The sequence below is a fragment of the Scomber scombrus genome, chromosome 22, assembly GCF_963691925.1.
Source record: "Scomber scombrus chromosome 22, fScoSco1.1, whole genome shotgun sequence".
Taxonomy (NCBI): Eukaryota; Metazoa; Chordata; class Actinopteri; order Scombriformes; family Scombridae; genus Scomber; species Scomber scombrus.
This window is the reverse complement of record NC_084991.1, coordinates 11,386,891-11,411,329: the sequence shown is the minus strand read 5'-3', so window position 1 is coordinate 11,411,329 and position 24,439 is coordinate 11,386,891. Positions and strand designations below refer to the sequence as shown.

Genomic DNA, 24,439 nt, shown 5'->3' with positions numbered 1-24,439 from the left:
ACACAAAAAGCAAGAGGAAGGAAAAGGCAGGAGCAGATACATATATAGGTGTGTGATAGGAAAGAGCCAATTCTCAAAAATGCACTGGAAAATATTTTAAATGCTCACTTGCTTTTACATTTTTCCTCAAGTGGAGATGAAATGTTTCTGGAGGACACTGATGTGAACTGTGTGGATTATGATTAAAAATAAATCCATACTACCACTCACTATGAATTTACAGTGGTCTTAATCTGAATGTATGCACATTGCTTTCTATATCTCTACATGTTTGAGTGTTGGTTTGCGGACATGTCTCATGTTTGCTCCTGGCTGGGAGGGTTTGAAGGGGGCCTGGGCTCCGTAGGGTTTTGGTAGGGGGAGCTGGTCAGACTGGGGGATGTATGCGTTGGGACGGACTTCAGCTGTGGTGTACTCTCCATTAGGCAACTGGTTCCACTCGTTTTCTTCAGCCAGCTGCAGCACATAAGCGCACGCACACACACACACACACACACACACACACACACACACACACACACACACACACACACACACACACACACACACACACACACACACACACACACACACACACACACACACACACACACACACACACACACACACCAAGGAGCAGGTTTAATATTTAATGTGGTGTATAATAATGAATAACCTTGGACATAAAAGTTCAAATGTAATTTTCCCAATGTTTAATCATGTAAATAGAATAATTAATTTGACATATTTCTTTGTTTTTTTTATATCTGAAGACAAATAGAGTAGCATGAACAATTGCGAATTCATGAGCTCACACTTACAACGCTGACTGAGTTTGATTTTTCTTTTTTTGTTAAGATTATCTATAGTAATTGAAAATACATATTAGACAGATTATGGATACTGATTCTCTGTGAGATGTGATACACAGGATTTAGACAGTAAGCTGCACCTGTGAATCCATCAGATGCAGCTTATGTTGCAAAGATGACTGGCTCATGTTCAGTGTTTTTCTCTCGAGACGTTTCAATGGTTGAATGTTGAGTACAAAAACAACAAAAAGGGGTGTTGCACATTCCATCGGTGCCTTAAATGCCACTATTTATATTCCAAGCGTGACTAGGTGAAAGTGTTTCTCTCTGCAATAATTATTTTACCTTTTGTAACACAATTTAATTCACGTTGCATTCATCTGGAAGACTTTTCTACAAATGCAAGAGAGAACAAGTGATTTGCTTAAGAACACTTGGTGTTACGTTTTGTATTAGTCTTGTTGTGGTTGCCAGGCAACTAGCGGAGACATCATAAATGTGGAAAACCTGTTGTTTTCACATTTTTGTTGTGGGTTAAACAAACAGGATGCTGATTAGTAAGTTGTAGCTGTATCCCCCTGCTTACAATCTTCATGCTAAGCTAACACTAATTACCTCCTGGTGCACAGGCGTGAGAGTGGTATCGCTCTTCTCATTTAACTGTTGGCAAGCGAGTGAATGAGTATATTTCCAAAGATGTCAGACTATTCCTATTCTAACATCCGTCCCTCTCTACCACCTGAGCTACAACTGCTAAATAATTGAAAACAGTATATTTTAACTGTGGCTGGAAACATTCTCCCTTCCTCTAATAAAATTAAAATATGGCTTGTAAAATCCTGACAGTGGCTGGCAAAATTGATTTGGACTCAGTATGGCTGATGGATCAATTTGTAACCATGGTGGAGTCCTGCTGAGAAAAAGTATGCCCACGTCCTCATGACACTACAGTCATGCCTTTGACTTTCACCTCACAACAGCATGCAAATGAACTGTGCCTAAATCTCACAGAGACTTCAAAGAGATGGCGATTTTCTCATGCATATGAACAGTTTATACTCTGGCATGTGATCTAAGGAATGCACACAAAACAACGAATACTGGCTTTGAATGCACAAAAAAAATAAATAAGAAGAAGCATGAACTGCCAATAAATAAACAGGAAAGATCACATTTCCTCTTTTTAGGTTCACAAAAACACATTTTAAGGAGTCGAGTCCAAATGTAGAAATATGCAATATGGAGTAACATTCAACTACAGATTCTGAATGTTTCTTCCCATTTTTTACTTTTACACTGTGCCTGTAGAATATTGTGGTGTCTTTTTGGGCTCTCAACGGGAATAAATTGGGTATAACAGGCTGCAGACAGCTGGACGGGTATCAGACACAACTGATCCCTTTCTTTTGTAGACAGCCTCTACTTCTGTCTGCCCTTCTTGTCCTGTGTTTGTGCTTCAAGATAATACTACTCTATTTCCTGCCTATTCTGTGTGTGTGGAGGATCGCTCACTGCCGTCTCTACCTGTGCATGTTCAGGTATACAGCAGCCCTTTTGTGCCTCAGAATATTAATCGATTCCTGCTGTGTGTTATGCCCCGTTCCACTTCTTTTCTTTGTCACTCCTTCTTGTCTTGCCCCTCAGTGCTTTAATCAATTCCTGAGCAGTGATCTTTGTGTGTGTCTGTATTTCTTTACCCTTTCTTTCTCCTCTTTGTCCCTCTGCCTCCTCTTCTTGTCCCGGAGCATCCTTCTCCATTCCTCCTCTATCTCATCATAGAGTGGCAGGCCCTGCTCCAGCCGCCGTTGGCACCTGTCCATCTGGAAACACAGGGGCAGTGCGAGAAACATTCACTTTGCATTCCTATCACTCGGTCCACTCTGCACTTTTTTGGCCTGATTCAATTCAAACTGCACCCAAAAACAGATGGTCGTATTAGTGTCAGAACTTGGGCAAAGTTATGCATCTGCATTTTCTACTTCTAGCTGTGTCTAAGGCTTTGTGCAGGTGTACATCAGCTGCAGGGGCTCTTCAAGTTATTAACACATATTTCTGGAAATACTTCAAAGACGTTGGAAATCTGTTCATACTTTTTATTGAGACAAAAGGCTGTTCAAATCAGTGCCCAAATTCAATATGTCTTGCTTAAATGATGGCTTAGCCAATGTTTGTCATTTTTCTCTTAGATTCACAAAACCCATTGTGCTTGAATACTCTATTCATATTCTGCAAAAAACAAACAAAAAGAAAACATAAAATGACTGATTATGCTTGTCATTTCATATCTGAATGGAAATGGATGATTGGATGTGAAGCTTGCAAAGCTACATTTAGTATTGTTTAACTCTCTCCTTCACTTTGTCCTCAAAGGGGCAGAAATGTGTTGGAATTGGGAGTACTTAATACTGAAAAAGCTTGAAACTAGCTATGTATGTAATTTGTATTAAGTAAATAAATGTATACTTATAAAATAATACTTTTCTGTTGGCTAAAATAAATACGGTAGCGTAAATAGTTTTTTCTCAGTGTAATTATACAGGCTATGACTGTTAAAATTTAATGAATAAAAATGTTTCCTTAAAGCTGCACAAATCAATATTATTAAATAAACGATGGATAATTTACTAATTAATTTTGGTTTTCTGGCCTTCAACTTTACTGTTTTAGTTCCCTCTCACAGATCTCATCAGTGTCATTTACAGCTGCAGCAGGTCACTGTTTTCGGTGAAAGAGCTCTGATAAACCCACAGTACACTACCTGCCCACTACCAAAACAGCGGACAAAGATAGCAAATAGTCGGGAATTTAGCAGCTAGAGAGCCAAATATAACCCGCTGGTGCAGACCCAAGCAGAGCTAAAAAGGAGCTAAAGTTATCTTGTTTGCAGATAGGAAATAAAAAGGAAAAAGGTAAATATGTTATACAGCAATAGCATGAATATGCAGAGGTGGATTTAGCTTGTGTAGGCAAAAGTACAAATACAAATATTAGCTTTAAACATCAACAGAAGAATGCTGCATAACTACATGTAACATTGACATTTGAACAGCAAATTAAGACGACACAAAATCACAAGGAGTTTAACTTACCGTGGATGTGATTTGAGTCTTTTGAACAAACTAAACCTAACCCTTTTTTTCAACAGTTTATGACTTGTGGTACAAACAACAACAATGGAACTCCTCTTGGTTGCTATAGATACAGATATTGATGTTCATAAGTGGCTAGCTGCTAGCTGCCCTAGCTATCTCTCAGTTCCAGTAAACAAACAATATAACTGCACAGGTACAATCTGTTTCAGTAAAGTCTGCTGACTTCAGGATCAGTAGTGCCTGAGAATGCTAAATATAGTGATTCCCTTGCTGTTTTTTATTTCCTGTATTAGCCTTAATTCAATTAAATTCTTATTTCACTGTTTCTTTTCTTTCATTAAAATTGTTTCATTTTTATGAAAGATTTTTATCTCATTTATGAAAATAAATTATTGCTATTTTGCCCTTCTGTGTCCTTGATTCTTTTTACTGTGCAAATGATCAAAATAAAATGGGTTTCAAGTGAACACTGGGACATTGTGAGAAATTATTTAAAGATACTTTTCGCTGTCTTCGATCGCGGTCAGTGGAGAGTGACAGGAATAATGGGAAAGACAGTGGGGACGCTGAGGGCAGAACGGTGATTGCAGGTATGACTCCAGAATTCACATTGTTGTGCACTGGGTGTGCTGTGATGGCATGAGCGACCAGGGACCACCTCTGACCTGGAGCTCTTTCTCTTTGATCTGTTGCCGGAGAGACAAAGAAGCGGCTTGCTTCATAGCCAGCTCCGCGGAGACGGCCATCATTTGGTGACTGGTGTCGATTATATGAGATCGAAGCTCATTCAGCTGGAGGCAGATGACACACACACAATCACACACGTAGATTAGCTAAATCACTACTTCTTACACTGATTTGGGAAAAAAAACCCACTGTGTTGCAACTAATGTACATTTGGTGAAGCTGATGATTCAGTATGATTCAATAAAAGCTTCCTGCCACACTCTATAATGCAATTCAGTAACCTTAGCTCTGTGCACACATTTGACATTTTACACTGCTAACAATTTATGAGACAAATAAAGACAGCCCGCGAGAGAGAAATATAGACAGCAGGTGAGAGTAAGACACATTTGTAATGCTCAGTGAACTCCTTCATGCCCACTCTGCGGGGCTCCTCACATGGACCGCACATGCTCTGCAAGCAATGTGTCAGTGTGTTTATGAAGGGAAAGACAGGAAAAAGACATAAAGACACTGAAGTGATTGTAAATGGACAGATAAAGAATACAACAATTGCCTTTGTGTGTGTGTGTGTGTGTGTGTGTGTGTGTGTGTGTTAGTCTGAGTGTATATTCTTTTTTTGTGGAAATGTATTTTTGTCCGTATTATCCAACGAGTGTGATTGTGAGTTAAGCCTCCTCTGTGTGTGTGTGTGTGTGTGTGTGTGTGTGTGTGTGTTTGTGTGTGTACTGTAAGTGGATCTTCTTGTCTACCTTCTTTGCCAGTGACAGTCTGTCCTGTTGGCAGTTGTCTGCCTGCTCTCTGAGCGGCTTCGACAGCCGGGTCACCTGGTCCATGAGGAGTTCTTTTTCCAGCAACTGCCTCTCACGCTCCGCTAGATTCACCTCCAGCTACGTGCATAGAGACACGCACATTTTCACCTTTCAAACTGTCGCAATGTTTGCTTTAAAATGGTCTAAACAAGTTTAAGGGATCACTAAATACACAGCATGTGTGCAGCTACACTTACACTCACTAACACACATTAACAAATTGTGATGTTACAGTGTACCTGATCAATCTTCTTAACCAGTTCCACAGTTGAGGGGTCTGTGCCTGTTAGCTCTTTGTAATCAGCTGTTCGATTTAGACCCTCTAGAGTCTGATCCTTGGCTTCTGACAACTGAGAGACACAAAGAATTAGAGGATGAGAGAGGTAAACACAAAGCCGAGAAAAAATTGTGCAGATAAAGTGTATTCACTTACGCAATATAGGCATTTATACTGTACATGCAGGCCAAACTGTATTCATCAATTTGCCGTCATTGATGTCTCATAATGAAAATAATGCCAGTAATTTCCCACAGGACAGCACACTTCACATAAATGAATGTGTATACATACATTAAAACATAAAAGCAGACTGCTACTGCCTGTTTTTCGAGTGCCTTTTCCTCCAGGCATTCAACACACTTTCTGAACTGAGGATTTAAAAAAAAAAAAAAAAAGGAACGCCTGAGACAGGTCTAAGCTAAATGCAGTGCCTATATAGGAGCCATTTCCCGCTAGGTGACAAGTCACTGGCAAAGTGTGATAAGAGAAACTAAGAAAGTGCTACAGGAACCCTCTAAGGGACTTGGTTTTTAATTTTCTTTTCACATTTTCTGACATCTTTTAAGACAGCAGAAATAAAATGTGAGGTAAGGATACACAAGAAAGCACAAAGGAGATGAGTTAAAAGAGCAGAGAGAGACAAAAGGCCTGCTCGAGGACAGGAGAAGACATTAAAATTAAGTGAGGGGAGAGCGAATGCATTTTAGATTCATGCCGTAAGCTGACATTTTTATTCTAAAGGAGTGTTTGATAGGATACTTCTGTGACGTACATTGGCTGTTATGAGATTTGCTAATGCTGTGATTTCTTCAACCATGCAGACTGCCTTACCGCCCTAAAGAACAGAAGAAAAAGAGGCCAGGTACCAAAATCCAGTGCTGAAATGATTAGTTGATTAATTGATAAGATGAATGAGAGTCATCGTTCTAACACTTAACTTAAAATCCTAAAGTTTCCAAAAAATACCAACTACTTCATTATGAAGTTTCAGCAAATCCTGTATGATTGCATTTGATTCCATTTGAAGCCATAAAAATAAAAAGTCTGACTGAGAGGGCAACTTACAGTACAGATAATATAACATTGTCTGATGTAGAATATAAGTGTGATACTGAGAGACAGTGTGGAATAAAGTTATTCTCAACCTTAAAAGACCCTTAGATCTTTCTATGATTCATGGAAACATTCATTTTGAGTCATGGTTCTGTCCAATATTCACGCTCCTTTTAGCTCTGCTTTGGTCTCCATCTACTCCTCAAGGAAATATGCGGTTCAATAAACAAAACAATGAGCTGAAAGATGCTAAAACACCTCATAGAGTTGGTTGATAATTGTCTGTGGATTCTTTCACATAACCCTCTAACATTTATTAATACAGAATGATTGATTGAAGCAGCTTTAGGGGGTTAACTGAATGATATTTAGTGGACTGTGGATTGCAAAACATTTTATAGCCTGAATTAAAGAAATAAACTGATTAATTAATACATAATGAAAGATCATTATGCAAAACAGAAATGATTATAATATTTTGTATTTAGTGTAGATTATAGAGACAAAGACAAATAAGAGACTGCTTGAGCTGAAAAAGGGACTGCAGATGGAAATGAGCAATTACTATAACTACAGCATCTCAAAAGGGAAACTAATGCAAATATACCCAATGGACCCATTACAACAGAATAATCATAGTCTATATATAAAAATATATGCAGTTGAGATAATCAAGGCGCAATGACAGGGACTGTAAAAGAAAAAAGACTTAAGCGGAAAATAGTAAGGAGAAAGAAAAAAAAAAATCAACAGAAGAAAGAAAAAAGTGAAAAAAAAGAGAACACATGAGAAAATATTAATAGATGCCTGAGGAGATCGGAGCAGGAGACAAACAGAAAGTGAAGAAGAAGTGATGGGATAGCCAGCAGAGAGTAAAGACAGGAGTTTGGATGAGCTGAGGAGAAAAACAGGGTGTGGAAAAATGTTGGACGCAGGCGGTCTGACCTCACCTGACCTGGCTTATGAAACAGCAGCTTTTCTCCATCCAACCATACGGGGTGTGTGTATGTGTGTGTACGTACATGCACCTGTGTATGTTTACGTGCCGGTATCTGCTGTGAAAGTGTCAGGCATAAAGACAGCCTGATTAAAACAGACTTTAAAAGCTGTTCATAAAGCTGCCTCTCCCTCAACGTCATATGACTTTGGTTTTAACTTAATAGTATGCCTGTCATGTGATTAAAGAAGGTGTTTGTGAGGCTAAAGTTACAGATACTCAAGTTGAAAAAAACCAACAACTTGAAAGGCATAAAAACACAGTAAGCAGCTGATAGACTGAAAAGCCGAGATCTAGATGCATTCAGAGAGACTGATAAAAGACTGACGAGGAATACGCAATGAAAAAAAGGAAAAGGAAAGCAGAAAAGAACATGAGGGCTATTGTGAGAAAAGGTTGGAGGGATAGGATGTGAAAGCAGACAAGAAAATACAGAATTAGAGACAGACAAGAGATGCTGAGAAACAGGAATTGTGGCTTGCAGAGAAAATGCCTGGCAACAAAACCTCAGTGCGAGCAGTTGAATGCACGATTAGATCATTTCAAAGTCAAAATCAAGCTACAAAGCCGGAAAAGTTATTCCATTTATCTTCTGAATATGCAAAATGAAGAGCACCGAACTGTAAATGATCATACCAGTGACACCACCGGTGGCGGGGGGGGTTCTAGCTAGCATTAGAGCGGACTCTCATTCAGCACCCCGGTGAATCAAATCACAACATGAAGTAACATTTAAAATCTCAACATCAAGCTCAAATCACAGCTGGAGGCAACAGTTACCATGTCGACCCTCCTGCAGGTTAAATGCCTATGTGGCTACTGCGACTGAAATGATAGTATATTTTAGTGGCTGCATACACACATATTGCACAAATTAAAGTTGAGCTTAAATGAAAAATGTAACCCTTTTAGATCACATCCCCAATCATATTGTGCACCTATATGTGTATGTGTATACATATATATACACATATATATACATATATATACACACGTATATATATATATATATATATATATATATATATATATATATATATATACACACACATATATATACGTATATATATATACATATATATATACGTATATATATATATACATATATATATATATATATACATATATATATATACGTATATATATATATACGTATATATATATATATATAAGCAAATAATTCATTTTAGTTTTAGTTTACCTTCTCTTATGAAGGTGTATATACTTACATTTATATAAGTTAGACTTATATACACTTGTACTTATATAATGATCATATAATTATAGAAAAAATCAGTGTGGAGACACCTGCTACTGCAATTAAGATTTTTTAATTCCAAAGCTTTAAAAGAGGATGAACTTTTTCTGACACCAGTATCTGCAAATCCCCAACTGAGGCGAGTGTGTGCCCAGTCCTCACTTTTGAGTCTGATTGATGTGTGTTCCGCCTTCATACATAACAACTCTGAGCCATTTAAACACTACATGATGGATGTGGTACAGCACTTCTCTGTCACTCTCCTTCTCCTCTCGCCGCTCTTCAATCAATCTTTTTTTTTCTCTTTTGTGCCCTTGCTCTTAACATTTTTATACCCGTCCTCTCCCTGTTGTTCGTATGCGCTGATGTTTGTCTTTCTCTTTGTATTCATCTGTCTCTGTGTCAGTGTCTCTGTTCTGCTTGCCTGCCTGCCTCTCTCTGTTTTCTTCATCTGACAGTCAAAGAATAGCTTCTTCCTTGGCTCATGAATGCTGTAAAGCATTGTACATGTGACAGCATCCACGCAGAATACAATTTGCATCTAATTTACATTATTTCAGCTCAGTGAGTAGTTAACATGATGTCTTAAAACCCCACATAATAGATGGCACACTCCATGATTAATAGTATACTAATAAAAAATAATGACCTTATTTATATACCACATACCAAAATTGGGTTACAAAGTGCCTCACATGACAAAAGACAAAAGGGAAAGATCAGTAAAGCAGAAAGGTCGGCAAAGTAAAAACAGCATTAAAATCATAATCATAATAAGGTTAAGTAAGGTAAATTACCAGAATGTGTGGACACATGAGCTGAACTTAAGCTTCCATAAACCCCAAATGAGGAATACATTTTAATTTGGTTTGAAAATATGCATTTTTAATATTTTTTCTTCTTCATTAGAATTTAACTGCACATCATATTAAAAACACATAATATTGGTAAATGGATTCACACTGTTGGTGTCAAATTGAAGCATTACTCCAGAGAAAACCCATGTCAACTGTTTTTCCTTTGAGTGACTGAATTCAAATCTGCCTCGCTGCTGGTGAGTGTTCAATGATGGAAAAAAACAAATTCACCACCTCATGGTACCTCATGAAATTGAGCAAGCATTGATTACAAATTTAAGAATATAGAAGATCTGATATAGTCATGTATTTAGATGGGATTTAAATGATGATAATTATTCTCAAATCATTTAACAGCATTCAAGCCACTGCCAACAACAGCCTTCACTTTCAGTCTCTTACTGGTTTGCAGAAATGAAAGCTCCTGCGTGTGGAGAAGCTCAGACTACACAGAGTCTCATAAGACATTAAAAGATAAATAATGAAGGTCATGTGTAACCTTAGATGAAATCGGTAATTGGATATGATTTGGAGTTACCATTCCCATACTATATTAGCAGTTAAGGTGGACAGTGCAAATACTTTAAGAATGCAAAGTTAATTGGAACACTGTTATAAATCGACATTTTTAATTAATAAGATGTTCGAAGATAATAAGTACCTCAATAAAACATGGAAAAAGTAATCAGTAAAATCAATTATAAAACGGGAAATGAATGAATAAAACACCAGGCCTCATGTTTTAGTTGGTTGTGGTAAGATTTGTTTGTGCCGATTCATTTTGGATAATAAAATCACAATGTCAACTTTCTTTTTAAAGGTTTTTGTGTAAAAAGTTAAAAAGTTATGTTTTCCACTTGAGATCCGCTGTGTGAACTTCGAGCAAAGCTAACTTCTAGATGTTCTTGCAAAAAAAAACATCATGATGGCAGTGTGTAGTGGTTGAGAGAGGTTAGATTTAGGTGAGTTAACAAATTATGTTTAAGAACTGTAGCGTGATGTTTCTCACACACATGCACAAAATTCAAATTACAGCAAGTCGCAGTATTATCAGCCTGTCTGTCTCTGTTTACTTTATTTTCTGGCTTGCTCTCTACCAGCCTGCCTTTAGTCTCTCGCCTACAGTTCACACACACACACACACACACACACACACACACACACACACACACACACACACACACACACACACACACACACACACACACACACACACACACACACACACACACACACACACACACACACACACACACACACACACACACACACACACACTGTCTGTCTGTCTGTCAAAAGCCACAATTCACAGAGGGATTCCCCATGGTAATAAGTTTCAGACAGGTTGGACAAAGACTTAAGAGAGGGACCGACAAACAATATGACTCATCACCATAGGGATGGTGCAGTATTTTATTAGCCCCACCCTGTTATAAATCTCACTCCATCGCTCTGTGTGTGTTTTCTATAAATATCTCTGTTTGTGATATTTTGCATGCATGTGGGTGCGTATAACGCAAGTGTATCTAGTAATTAGAGGACTGTTGAACACTATTTAGATGTTGCTGCAAAAGGTATTATCGCGTGTGCAATGAAGTGTATGCACCTGTATTTTGTGTTAGAGATGTCGACATGCCAGAAACTCATAAACAAGTAGTAAATCCAAAATTCAACTCCAACCCCTGTTTATTTGTGGCAATTAAAATTCCTTAGAGCAAATGAAAGCCTCTGAGTATATTGAACTTCAATAGTCTCACAGATGGCACGATCTATCTCTGTCAAAATTCCCCATCAAGTTGAAAGGGGGGGGGGGGGGTATGTCTGCAATGAACAGATAAACTGGTAACAGATGAATACAAACACACAATATATATGATAAATCGACAGCAAGGCCATTGCATGGAAATTGAATTTGTGTGGAGAATGAATTTGCAAAGAGAATGAATTGGGCTGGCAAGCGTCCCACAACAGGAGACACCCCTTTGATTCACTTTTTGCACACAGGGGAGCTGGACGGTTATACAAGGGAAAAACAGCGATTTAGAAGATGATTTGCTATTTACACAGGAAGGACAGAGAGGATGTATAGAATGGCTGGGTGGCTGAATGTATGAATAGATAGATGGGTTGATACACTCATCAGGGATGTAAGTGTTGATTGTTAGAAAGTTGCGGGAGTTGCCTTTGCATCCAAACAACATTAAGAGTCTACAGCAAAACTGGCAGCTCTGTGAGGCTGCACCTGAACACAGCAGTGCTTTGAGCTAAAGGCTAACGTCAGTATGCTAACTTGCTGATGTTTAGGTTCCATGTTTAACTTGATAAGCTCAGTGGATTTGCTAATTAGCACTAAAGTTTGATCTGATGCTGCTGCTACTTGATGATGATACTACATGAAAAGTTAATAATCACCAATACAAATATCCCAAGGGGAAAATCAATTTCTGTATCAAATGTCATTGAATAGTTTCACTCAAAATCAATGTCAAGCTCACAGTGGTACTGTAGGAAGAGTCAGAGGATAATCAAAGTCAGTAAAATTCGTTGTCTAGGACCATGAACATCTCTACAAAATTGGCAATGCATCCAATAGTTGTTGAGATATCACAGTTCTGATAAAAGTAGTGGACTGACCGCGAGACTGACATCTCCATCCCTAAAGTCAGGCTTAATTAGAGAGAAGGAAGGACGGGGAAAAAGGAGTCTGTATTTACAGCCAAATGCAAGGTCAAACAGAAAGGGAAAAAGGGAAGGGAGGATGAATAGATAGAGTTACTTCCAATTAGACAAAAATCTTAATAGTTCCTGGGAATGATGGTCAAACAAAGGCAGGGTGTATTAGGTGAAGAGTCCAAGAGTGAAGGGATTCCTGATGATAATGAGAAAAACAATAGAAAATAAGAGTGAAATTCATTGGAAAGCACCACAGAGGCCCATTGTAGCAAAAAATGATAGCAGCAGGAGTAAACAGATGGAGGAAAAGGACAGGGTTGTTATTTATTTATTTTTACAAAAAGCAGCACATGGTGAAATCTATTCCAACTCTGCGTTCATCCAAAAGAGCAAGAGATTCAGTTGAGAGGAGTCTGGTCCAGCAGCATGTTGAAACTAGTCACATTGATACTGTGCAGCAACACACCCAATCCCACGACGCAGCCACTGGCAGGGAAACTCCCGGGATGTGTGTGTGTGTGTGTGTGTGTGTGTGTGTGTGTGTGTGTGTGTGTGTGTTTGTGTGTGTGTGTGTATTAGACGTTTCTCAAATCTCTTTCCTTCTATGTGTCTGCCAATATGCATGACAAAGTTGCTTGAACATGTTTGTGTTTTCATTTTATTTATTCTGTCTTTGTGAAAATTGCGGCAGTGTGTGGTGGTTTGGGTTTGTCCCTCCTGGTTTAGATCTTCGTCTTCTCTGTGCATGTCTGTCTTCAGAGTTTCGTTAGCAAATGCACTGCTTCTGTCTGTTCAAACGTCTAAGAATGTTCGACAACAGCCAGCTCACCTCAACAAAACTGAGTGAGAGGATCGGCTCTGAAGGCGAGTATATATAATGAACACTTTTGATGAGTGATCAAAGACAGAAGAGTAGAATTTCTGCAATTCTGTTTTTCCAAAGACTTTGTCTTATGGGTAAAATACTTTTCTGAGATGTATAAGTAAAATTCACAAAGACAGGTCAAAATACACTTGCTACTGCTAATAGGTATAAGCCAAGTAGACAATGAACAATGCCTCTACTCAAGAAATCCCTCCTGCAGTATATTTACTAGTCTCTATTATTTCAAAACAGATCTGCTCATTTGTGTTGTTCTATGCAAATCTTCTGCTGTTCGCATTATTTTGTACTTCAGAAGATCTTACAAAGACTCTCCACTGATATCACTCCACCCCACTCGCATGAATGTTTAAAATGGCCGTCTTTTACAAGGAAGTAGAGGAACATACACACACATTGCTGGAGAATGGCCTGCAGCACTGTTGGATAAAATGACTTGCAGACATAGACATACGGACATACACACACACATGCACACACAAAAATTACCAGAGGATTCCAGGAAAGTTTGCTGAGCTTGTGCACACAAAGCCTGTGGTTAATCCTGTCTCCTGAGTGCAACTTTTATCATCTGATCACACTGAGAAGAGCTAATTGACAGGTCTAACTGATTCCAGATAGGACTTTGAATCTGTTGAGACAAGCTACACCCTGATGTGTTTGCGGTTACACATTGGACGTTTGGGAAATGTGCACAGCAGTATACTGGAGGCAAAATTTCCACAAAAAGTGGTTATCTCAGCAAAGCTATTTAAGGGGAACTGTAGAATTAATATACAGAAGCCTACAAACTGAGCTTCTGTCTGCAATGCTCATTCAGTACATATAATATACCTGATGCAGGCTCTAAACACAATTCGCCTCCGCAGTAATTTTCAGTAACTATACAATGGGCTCTATTCACAGCAAATATTCATTAATCAACTTTGAAAAGAGTTTATTCTTTGGAAGAAATAAGGGGAGGAAACAAGAAGTGGAAGTGGGCGTTGGGAGTCATCGAGGCACTGTCTTCAGTTGTTACACAACAGAAAAGATTTTACAGTAATGACTGATTTCCATGAAACATGTTGGCAATTACAAGGAAATCATTCTCATGAATACGCGCACATTTTCCCATCCAAGGTGAACAAAATATCAGTATGCAGATCTAGTTTGTCTGAACTACACACTGCCAAGTGTGCTGGTTTATCTGCATATTTTTTCCCACCTCTATCTGCAGCATGGCAATCTCTCCCTCCAGCTTTTTCTTGACGTGCACTTCCTTCTTCTTCAGGTCAATCTGTCTCTTCTCCTCGTTAATAGCCAGCTGTAAGTCTCTCATCTCCTTCTCCAGGGTCTCCAGTGTCATGTTGCCTTTTGTGATCACTGCCTCCTGGATGTTCACTTTCTCATGGTAGTTGAACAACACCTCCTCATGTTCCAGGAGCTGAATACCACTGCAGGACACACACACACACACACACACACATTATTGGACATTAACAGTTTACTTGAATTCAGGTATCATTGTGTAAGCTTCATATTATGAACGTACAGGGAATTGCGGCGCTGTATGGCCATCTCATGATTCTTGTTTATGTCCAGAAGTGCCTGTTCCTGGAGGTTGCTCATTTGTGTGAGCTTAATCAACTCCAATTTGTTGTCTTCATACTCCTGACTGATCTGTCGGTGCTTCCAAGCAACCTATAAGATTATGTTTTTAGATCATAAGAAGACACAAACTGATGATGCAGGGATACTTCAGGTTCAGCAAAAGTTAATCTAAATATAGATGCATAAACCAAACCATACAAACCAACCATTTTGGCCTTTTTATTTAAACTTAGTTCTCATTAAACACTTTTAAACAACACATAAACAACATTTCTTAGTGTAAGCATTTCTAAGGCATATGTTTATTCTTTTAAATAGAATGCTTTTAATGCCCTAATATCACTTCTACCCTAGACAACACAAGAGTTCACAAACTGCTGTGAACTGTGTTTGTCTAGCTGCTTTAGTGTCTTGTGAAATACACAAAGATAAACACAGAAAAATTTGACTCCACAGCCCTTAAAAAACTTTAAGGCTCCAGACAGAAATTTGTACATCACTTAAACCAGCATAAACAAGTATCTTTGTCAAAATCTGGACCCCTGAAGCATTCCCTGTAACATGCTGAATGTCTTTTCATTAATTGTTAATATAAATATGTTAGCTTATAGCAAACAGGACCTTGGATATGTCGTTACATAGTCTGTCCCTCGTTTTGCAGCTGTTGGAGATCTTCATATGAGCCTTTGTGAGTGATCTGGAATGGGCACACATACCGAAAAAAAACGTGTTAACTTTACAAGGTCAGCATTTGTTAAAATGCTCTGTCAGTATTTTGTTTGATGGATGTGTATACTCAACCTTCCTTCCGCTGCTCACATGTACACACCTGTCCTTGTTGATGACTATGCTGCGTTGGATCTCTGTCTCATTCTCAAGAACCTTAACCTGCTCCGTCAACTCCGTGATTGTCTGTGAGGATATCTGCTTCAGCTTGACATATTTATTCTTCTCTTCTGTGATCATGTCGCACAGTTGACAATATTGTAATAGTCTGAAGGACAAAGAAAACACTAATTAGCAATGAACAAATTCTCGGTGTTCATTTCAAAGTCTGGCTACAATCATGAGCAGTTTTCTGCTCAACACTTGCTTTAGCTGTGAAAATGTGTCACCAAGAATGTGTTTCGAATTATTCTCATCAGTGTAATACGCTAGAGTTGTTCACAATGCTTTTTCTCCTGTTGCAATTACATGGTGAGAAGATACACAATAATGAACTACTGTTCCACCCTATGGCTGCCTGACTAGACAAAGTTTTAGGTGCTGGATCGAGTATGTGGTTGTGACCGAGATGAATGTGTTGTAAAACCCTTCTGTTGTATGGGGTGGTGCCAGATGCATTTGTCTAAGTCTGAACACTGAAGTATGACCAATTAGTAAGATAAGGGTTTCTGCCCAGGCAACATGTGCAGATGTCTGAATTAATTGTGCTCCCAGCCGTTACACAGATCAGAGGAGCCAAACAAATATCCAGGGAATCAATTATCAGTTGTGGGACTGGTCACATCAATGTACTGTAAACAGGCCTACAGCAATATTAGCTTAGTAATCATTGCACAGGATGATCACATGAATTTCTACCAAATCAAAGCTAGAAATTAATTTGGTGTCCACACTAATCATACAGGTACTAGTTGATATTGGCTGATCTCCATATCATACAAAGAGAAAGAAAAAGTAAGAAAAGACAGAGAAATGAACAGGAGACATGAAGAAAGTGAGGATGAGGTAATTATTTCTTCACTAATGCTACCTATTAACAGCTTAGTAGCTTGAAAATCCTCTTTATCATGACACACACCTTTGCCTTAAATGAAAAGAGGCTGACAGAGAAAAGAGAGATGAGAAAACAACAGTGACACCTGCGCTGCAGCATAGCGTTGAGCTTGTTGTGGTCCATGATGATCAGGGCTTTTTGTCGCAGTTCCTGCTGGATGTTTTGGTTCATTTGCTGCGGATAGGTTCACATAGGAAAAACTACAGTATCATCACCTCTTCGCAGGTGTGTGTTTGTGTGTGTGGAACCATAAACACCAAAATATTTCAGGGGACACATTTTTCAGTATTGTTGCAGCTTCCCTTCCCTTCAATACTTTGAATAAATAAAAACAAAGACAAAAATACATTCCTAAAGTAGCAGTCTCAGTTGATTCTACACATTGGTGATTATGTTTAGCTTCCTGAAGTCATTATTTCATTTTGGAGCGGGTTATTGGTGACTTGTGAATGTCCCATCAGATTCTATCTTCAATTTGGCTGAAATAAAATTGCATGGTATTCTAAACATATAGTATTTTTTCAATTCACACTGAAATGATCACTCAGGACAATGTAACCCTGTATTTATTCTCCTTGAATTTGGGTTCTTGCTACTGTAACTATGAGAGTACCCAAACTAAAGATCTCCTTTAGTCTCTCTTTGATGTATTGGAATATTTGTGTGTGAAATGTGCATATCTGTATATAATCAAATGCACCATTTAAGACATCAAAACCTGATGAAATTGTATTTTTCTGCATGTGTGTCCCCTTGCTGTTGTTTGCCTTGGCATGTGTGTGTGTCTGTGTGTGTGTGCACATGTTGCACCTCAGCCCTGAGCTGCTCACGGTGCTTTTGGCCCCTCTCCTCAGCTTTGATCTGTGTCAGACATCTGAGGTTGTGGAGTTCTTCTCGGAGGCAGTTTGACTCCCTCAGCAGCTCCTGAATCATTCTGTACTGCTGCTTCTTGTGGCTCTCCTCCTCTGCTACTGATAGCTGGTAGGGAAGTTGAAAAGTCCTCATGAATCCACTTTGACTGAAAGTGATGTGCTATTGATTGTGTTACAAGGAACACGGATAGAAGATGGATACTGAAACTAAGCGGCCACAGTTCACAAGCTCTTGCCCCAAAAGATCATAAAGATCACAAAGGGAGAAATCTTATACATAAAACTGGCATGTATTTTAAGAAGATCCACACTTTGCTATCACAAAAAAATGTCAAATCATAAGCTCCTCAAACATACTGTAGAGGGCTACCATAGTACATTGCATTAAATATTGCAGTTGCTAATAATGTTGTATGCACCAACACATGTTCCACACCTGTTTTTCAAAGCTGGCTTTGAGAGCTTCCACCTCTTTCTGGAGCTCCACCCGCTGCTGAATACAGGTCTCTCTATTGGGAACAGCATCCGACTGGAAATATATAGTGTCACAAATCAAAAAGCTGCAGAAATTTCCAGTGTGCCGTAGTAATTCCTGAATCTTAGTAAGAAGCTGATTACATGTATCAGTATTTGATTCCCTGATTATAGTCTGTTAAACTTTACATACTGTGGAAGGAAAGACCATGAGAATCCACCACAAAGATTACCAAAACTATTAAAGTCAGCGCATAATCCATCCGTCATCAAACAGTGAATAAAAAATAATTAGTACCATATATTTTCCATTCCTTTAGGCCTCTCTGCTCGCCGTTGGATTTTGTGACACTTAAAGTGTTCACCCAGACTATTAAGAAATGAATTCTTTTAGGTGCTGGGATTGCCCTTCACTGCAGGGTTGCCAGGCTTTCTGCTCAGTGCTGCCACATATTTAAAAATGTCACAAAAAGAATAAGAATAAGAATAGGAATAACAATAAGACTATCAGTATATTTAGGACGTTTTAATAAGACAATGCAATACCAATTTTTATTTCAGCTACATACATGTAACACTTCACTAAACACCATCATTAATTTAAATTCTTATTTGCCCTCATTATGTTTTAAGTTTATAACAACATACTGTGTAAATCAATCACTTCCTACTTGAGATGAATGAGATGCATTTTTGTGGTAAACCTATCTAAACAATCTTTGTCAAAATGTATTATGTGTAATTGCTTATGTGGTTGACATTGACAGTTTAATAAAAATGAATGATTCATTTTATAAAGCTGCTTTGTTATGAATATTTCCTATATATGAAATCACTGATGTGTCATAGTGATTTCCTTTCATATTGTTATGTGCTTGTGAAATATGCTGACACACTTCCTGTGACTCACCTGTGCCTCTTCTTTTTCTGCTATCTGCTGTCTCTTTAAAAACTGCACACCAGTAAAATGACAGGAAACTCAATAATGAAAAAAAAAAGGCTCCATGTAATTCCAATTGGCGTATGTGACAAAGTGGGTGGGAGCCTTTGTCCCCAAACACGTTTGTGCCATCACTTATTAATTTCACTATACTTGTTTGTTTGTTTGGACCATAAGTTAAGTTTAGTAATCAAACTTTGCAGAGACTTACTATCCCGGGTTTGTTTGTGTTTGCATATTTGGTTATAAGTTACATCTCAGCAGACTTTTGGGTAAAATAAAACACACACTGGTATTAAGTTTAGTTAGAGTTTATTGGTTTAGTTTAATGTCACAAGTTTAGTATTTTCTTTCTTTGTTATTCATATACTTACATGTGCTCAGGAGACAAAGGGAGGAGGCGGCCTATGTTTCCTTGATTTATAGACTGGTGACATCATTAGTGATGTCAGTAGGGAAGAACCATGTGGAGGGGTGGTCTTAGAATTATTGTACCACATAATAAGGGGGGTTTTGATTTGATTTAAGTTTGGTTGCAGATGGACTATAGGGACACTCTATAAAAGTGATGCTGTGTGACTGTGATGTAAATGTTAATCTTGTTGGTGCTTACCTGTTTCAGGAGGGGATCAAGACTTACCTGATGAGTGGTATAGTCCACCTTCATGCAGAGTGCAGGCTGATGAGAGTGCTATATAAGCAGTAGCTTTAAGACTGCTTTGGTAGTGTAGCTGTGTACACGTTCCTTAAACTTGATTTCAGTTATACTTATGAGTTAAGTTAACTGTTTAGTTTTTTCTTTAGTTCTGTGTTTCTTTAGTAATTCCAATTGGCGTAATGTTCCTGACTACTGGCCCGATGACATTTACACAAAAAATGTTGCCACACATGCTAAGCCTGGAAATGTTTCCGAACCAAAGGCCAGTAACAGTAAAAACATCATGTTCCGAACCTCAAGGATTATGTTCACTGTTCAACAATACGAGACTTACTGGTAAAATCTGAACATCCAAAGTAATATTACCATCACCTGTGCTTGTAATTCAGTGTACGCAGATTGCGTGTGTTGGAGCTGCTCATCAGACATGGTCAACGCATGCTCCATCCTCTTGAGTGCTTGCATCTGCCTGAGGAGAAACACAGCCACCTTTGAAATATGTATAATCATAATAAGACTACACTTTTTTCAGGTAATGTAGTGTCCTAAATTTGACTGATTAGACACAGATTCCTGTCAAATTTTTCAACTGTGGAACCCAGCTTAAAATGCTTTGAACTCTTGATCTTTTGTTAAAATAAATAATGAAGTATATAAAAAGTACTATACACAGAGATAGGGACTGAAGATTACAGCAACAAGCTGACAAGACTAACATTTATAAGTAATTAAGGCGTAAAACCACAAGCTCTTCTGCTGAATGTCTCTAAAGACAATGCATACACTGTTTATTTTAAGGTCAACAGTACAAAACCCCCCCAGGGACAGTTTGTGTTGAAGTTTTATTGGTATGTGGGGACTCATTTTACTGGTGGGTTGGATTCTCAGTTTGACACTTTCTGTACCTATTTTTCTCCCTGAGCTGCACAGATTGACTCTCATACAGGTGCTTTCTCTCGCACAGGATGTTCTGCAGCTTCATTTCCAGGATACCCCTGGCAATGAAAAACACATTGAAATGTGTGAAAACAAAAAGAAAAAGTTAATTTCATTCAATAACATTTGCCTTCACGGGTGTTTGTTTTTGACTGCGAGAGTATATACCTGGTCCCCATGACTTCAACCTCCTCCTCCCTCATGATCTCCTGCTTTTTCAGCAGCTGTCTGCACTCTTTCTGATGAGCCTCTACCTGGGCCCTGACTCCCTCCAGCTCCTTCATCAACTCCTTCTTCTTCGATTTGAGGGAATGGTTACGCTCTTCCGCCCCCTTCACTTGCTGCTCCATTTCTGAAATCTCTGTGTTTAGTGTTTCTGTCTTCTTCATTGCAGCTCTGATGTGTGTTTGTGGGGGTAAAACAGAAAGAAAACGAGTGTGAATATCTGTTTATTACTACAGACTGGCACTGTCTACTCTACACTGTGCATATCTTATGAAATAACATCATATGTATCCATCTTTTACATACATCCCCTCAGTACCTATCAAGTTTGTGAATTTGAAGTTGCGAGTCAAATAGCTCACACAGTCAATTTTCACTGGATCACTTGCAAGCCATATTTTAATATGAAATAAACATAAAAGAGACTGCAGTGAGGCTTCACTAGAATATGAAATGTATGATGCCTGATGCATGTGGTCACAATTTCCAATAATTTAAAAAGGCTTGACATTTTCACATTCCTGTGAATGTTGCAACAAATAGTAACCCCTCTTTCAGTTCCTCAATTGAATTAAAGTACGCCTTGTCAAAGAGACGCAAAGTCTACTGAATATCACGAGGGGTGGAGAGATCATTTGCAGAAGCAAACAAGTATAAAACTGGAAAATGATGGTTGTGACAGGAAACTGAATAAAAAATTGATATTTGATATTGATATATCAGGTCCTATTTTAAGTTTTCACTGAGAAAAAACAAGTAATAGCAAATTCCCTTTCTGTTGTAAAAACTACAGTATGATAAGTCAGTACATCCAGTTTCTTCTTGTACTGGAGATCAAGATGAAGTGGAGGAAACAGATTACAGAGGGATTTGAGCTAACTGACAGGGGGATTGTACAAACCAAGGAGTGAATTAATTTGAACTGTTTCTGTTGTCTTGTCTTCTCAGTGTTGTTTCACCAAAGGACCCTAACTGGCTCATTTTGGGTTTTTATCCCCAGTGTTTGGGGGTTTCCTGCACTTCCTACAGTGAATACAGATTGTTAAGGGGTTAAATGTACTTACTCCCTCTTAGAGTGTTTCCTTCCTATCTCCTTTAAAATCTGGTCAGGTACGCTGATGAGCCGGGCTTTCTCAGCCTAGTAACACACAGAAAGAGAGAGAGAAAGACAGAGACACACCAACATATGAAAGAAAGCAGATGATTTGTTATTTTATTGATGGTGTGCTGTAAGCTATGTTCACTCTCACACACATGTACACATGTACACATGTACACACACACACACACACACACACACACACACACACACACACACACACACACACACACACACACACACACACACACACACACACACACACACACACCTCTCTGAGCTCTATGATGTTCTTCTTGTCTTCCAGCTCTTTCTGTTCCTTCAATATCTGCATTTCATGGGTTTCCACGTCTTCCATCAGACTTCTGTGTAGAGAGTAAGTGCAAGACAGACACAGAAGTACATTTGTTCTGTTTTGTTTAAAAAAAAATGGGGATTAGATTAAGATTCAGCTGCAGTGCTTCTTATTAAAATGGGCAAGTTTAATAAGGAGAAAACACATAACAAAGACAACGTCATAAACAGTGAATGTGTTCACCAGTTTCAGATTGCAGGGCAATGCAGGAAAACTACATCTATGCTCCCTGCACCACCAACTGGATAACTGTAACTGAAATACCTGACTTCCACTTGTCTCTGAGCCACCTCTTTTCTCAGATCCTCGTATTTGTCCTGCAGGGCCTTTGTTCTGCTCTCCAGCTCCTGGAGGATTCACCAGCAGTATGAAGATTAAATCACATATCAAGAATATCAGGTCAATGATAAGAGTTTAATTCAGATCAGGCTGCACAGCCAAAATACCATTGTGTTTTTTTCTCCCTCTTTTCTTTGTTTCTGATCCTTATTTTATAGAGTTGGTGTGGATTTCAGTTCTTTAATTCATAAAAGCCATAAATAGTTTTGTTCCATTCTGTCTTTACCCGTCTGTATTGCTTGTGTGTGAGTGAGGTTTGCATATTTCAGATATTAAAGTCCTCATGTTGTTTCACTGGTAGGAGAACTCTGCAGTGTCATAAGTAGTTCCAGTTTGATTCCCAAAATGTAATAGTCACCATTTTCTGCCATGAAACAAAGACATGCTTGCAAAGTGACCTCAGTTGTAATCCATCATTTTTCAACAATGTTGAGTGTCAGACATAAGTGTGAATTTAATCAGCTGCAACTATTTTAAAGCAGCTGTCTTCAATCCAACTTCATAAATGCCATGTGCGTTTCTATGCCAGTATGCAGTATATCCCCTTTACTATACATATAGCAAACAATTAGATTTGTATTCGAAAACAGAGCAATGACACATTCGGTGTTAATCATGTTTGACAAGTCTGTATGTGTTTGTGTGTGACAGAGAGAGAAGAATGTAAACTCTCTCCGGGCGCCTTTGAATATCTCATTAGATTTAACATGAAGGTCCAATCCAATGAGACACATTGTTTCAATAACAATGGGAGATGAGCTCATAAAGAAAATGGCCCTTTTGCACATACACTCCATTACATTAACATAATAACTGGCTTGAACTGTTCTGGTAAGTGCAGCAGTTTCTGTTATTCATACGAGCAATACCTTCTTCTGATTTAATATTTCAATGTTATTTGACTGTTAACACATGACCTCTTCTCTCCCCTGAGGTTGGGAATTGTAAGTATTTTTCATCAACTTCCTAGTGTCGTGCGTTCTCATGCAGGGCTGGAAGTGAAATGCTTTTATTCACACAATCCCGCCTCTCTGAAACTTAAGCAATGACACATAGTGAGCTCTCAAACTGCAGCAGCTGGTTTACTACAATAATGGTTCCCTATAGCGTATCTTGCTGATGTAAATTTACTTTTAATGATTAACCTTTCTGTTACTCAACACAGGGGCTCATCATCTGGATCAGATTCAAATATTTGGTTGAGTTATAGTAACTGATAATTTAGCAGCTTCATTTCTTTAATATCACATTTTTTCCTGTTGGTTTGGTTAGTTGAATGTCACTAAATACTGGCTCACAGTTAAAGCTAATTTAGAATATTTTGTGGCTGGGATCAGTAATAAAACAGTAAAACAGAGCCAAAAAGTATCCAAAATCTAAAAGTTAATTAATGCGAGCTGTTAGATTAATTAAAAAGTTATACAAAGCACAAACTCTAACCTTCCATCCCCATTAGCAGCACAGTCAAGAGAATTTTAAGTTTGATAATTGGATTATTGTTGATGCAATCCTCCTTGAGACAACCTTTAAGTTGTTATGTGCATATTCTTATACCTCTGATCAGATTTTCAACCCGGGTTTTTAAGTGCTGATGTTTCATCAGCCATTTAAGTGTTCCATGTCCGTCCAAGTGTTGGAAAAGCTCATTCTGCACTATATTGTGGTATCAGGGACTTCTAATTGACTAAATAATAAAGTAATACAGTTTTTAAATTCCCCCAAATGTTATAAAGAGTGCTGTACATATCTCACAGCATCAAGCAGATACTGGGATTTAAGTGTGAT

At 38.4% G+C, this 24,439-nt stretch overlaps 1 protein-coding gene across 1 annotated transcript in view; it reads right to left on the bottom strand.

Annotated features, from left to right (window-relative positions):
- The window catches only part of ccdc146 (coiled-coil domain containing 146), a 46,417-nt gene continuing 21,978 nt past the window's right edge, over nucleotides 1–24,439 (bottom strand). The window contains exons 5-22 of the mRNA XM_062443341.1: nucleotides 22,580–22,662; nucleotides 22,232–22,325; nucleotides 21,926–21,999; nucleotides 20,805–21,032; nucleotides 20,606–20,695; nucleotides 20,073–20,169; nucleotides 18,065–18,157; nucleotides 17,567–17,734; nucleotides 16,842–16,930; nucleotides 15,806–15,970; nucleotides 15,598–15,673; nucleotides 14,918–15,066; nucleotides 14,591–14,819; nucleotides 5,622–5,732; nucleotides 5,323–5,460; nucleotides 4,549–4,674; nucleotides 2,489–2,611; nucleotides 1–456 (exon numbers count right to left, since the gene is read on the bottom strand). Coding sequence (XP_062299325.1) covers nucleotides 256–456; nucleotides 2,489–2,611; nucleotides 4,549–4,674; nucleotides 5,323–5,460; nucleotides 5,622–5,732; nucleotides 14,591–14,819; nucleotides 14,918–15,066; nucleotides 15,598–15,673; nucleotides 15,806–15,970; nucleotides 16,842–16,930; nucleotides 17,567–17,734; nucleotides 18,065–18,157; nucleotides 20,073–20,169; nucleotides 20,606–20,695; nucleotides 20,805–21,032; nucleotides 21,926–21,999; nucleotides 22,232–22,325; nucleotides 22,580–22,662 — 2,334 coding nt within the window. The 3' untranslated portion in view covers nucleotides 1–255. The remainder of the gene's footprint in view (nucleotides 457–2,488; nucleotides 2,612–4,548; nucleotides 4,675–5,322; nucleotides 5,461–5,621; nucleotides 5,733–14,590; nucleotides 14,820–14,917; nucleotides 15,067–15,597; nucleotides 15,674–15,805; nucleotides 15,971–16,841; nucleotides 16,931–17,566; nucleotides 17,735–18,064; nucleotides 18,158–20,072; nucleotides 20,170–20,605; nucleotides 20,696–20,804; nucleotides 21,033–21,925; nucleotides 22,000–22,231; nucleotides 22,326–22,579; nucleotides 22,663–24,439) is intronic.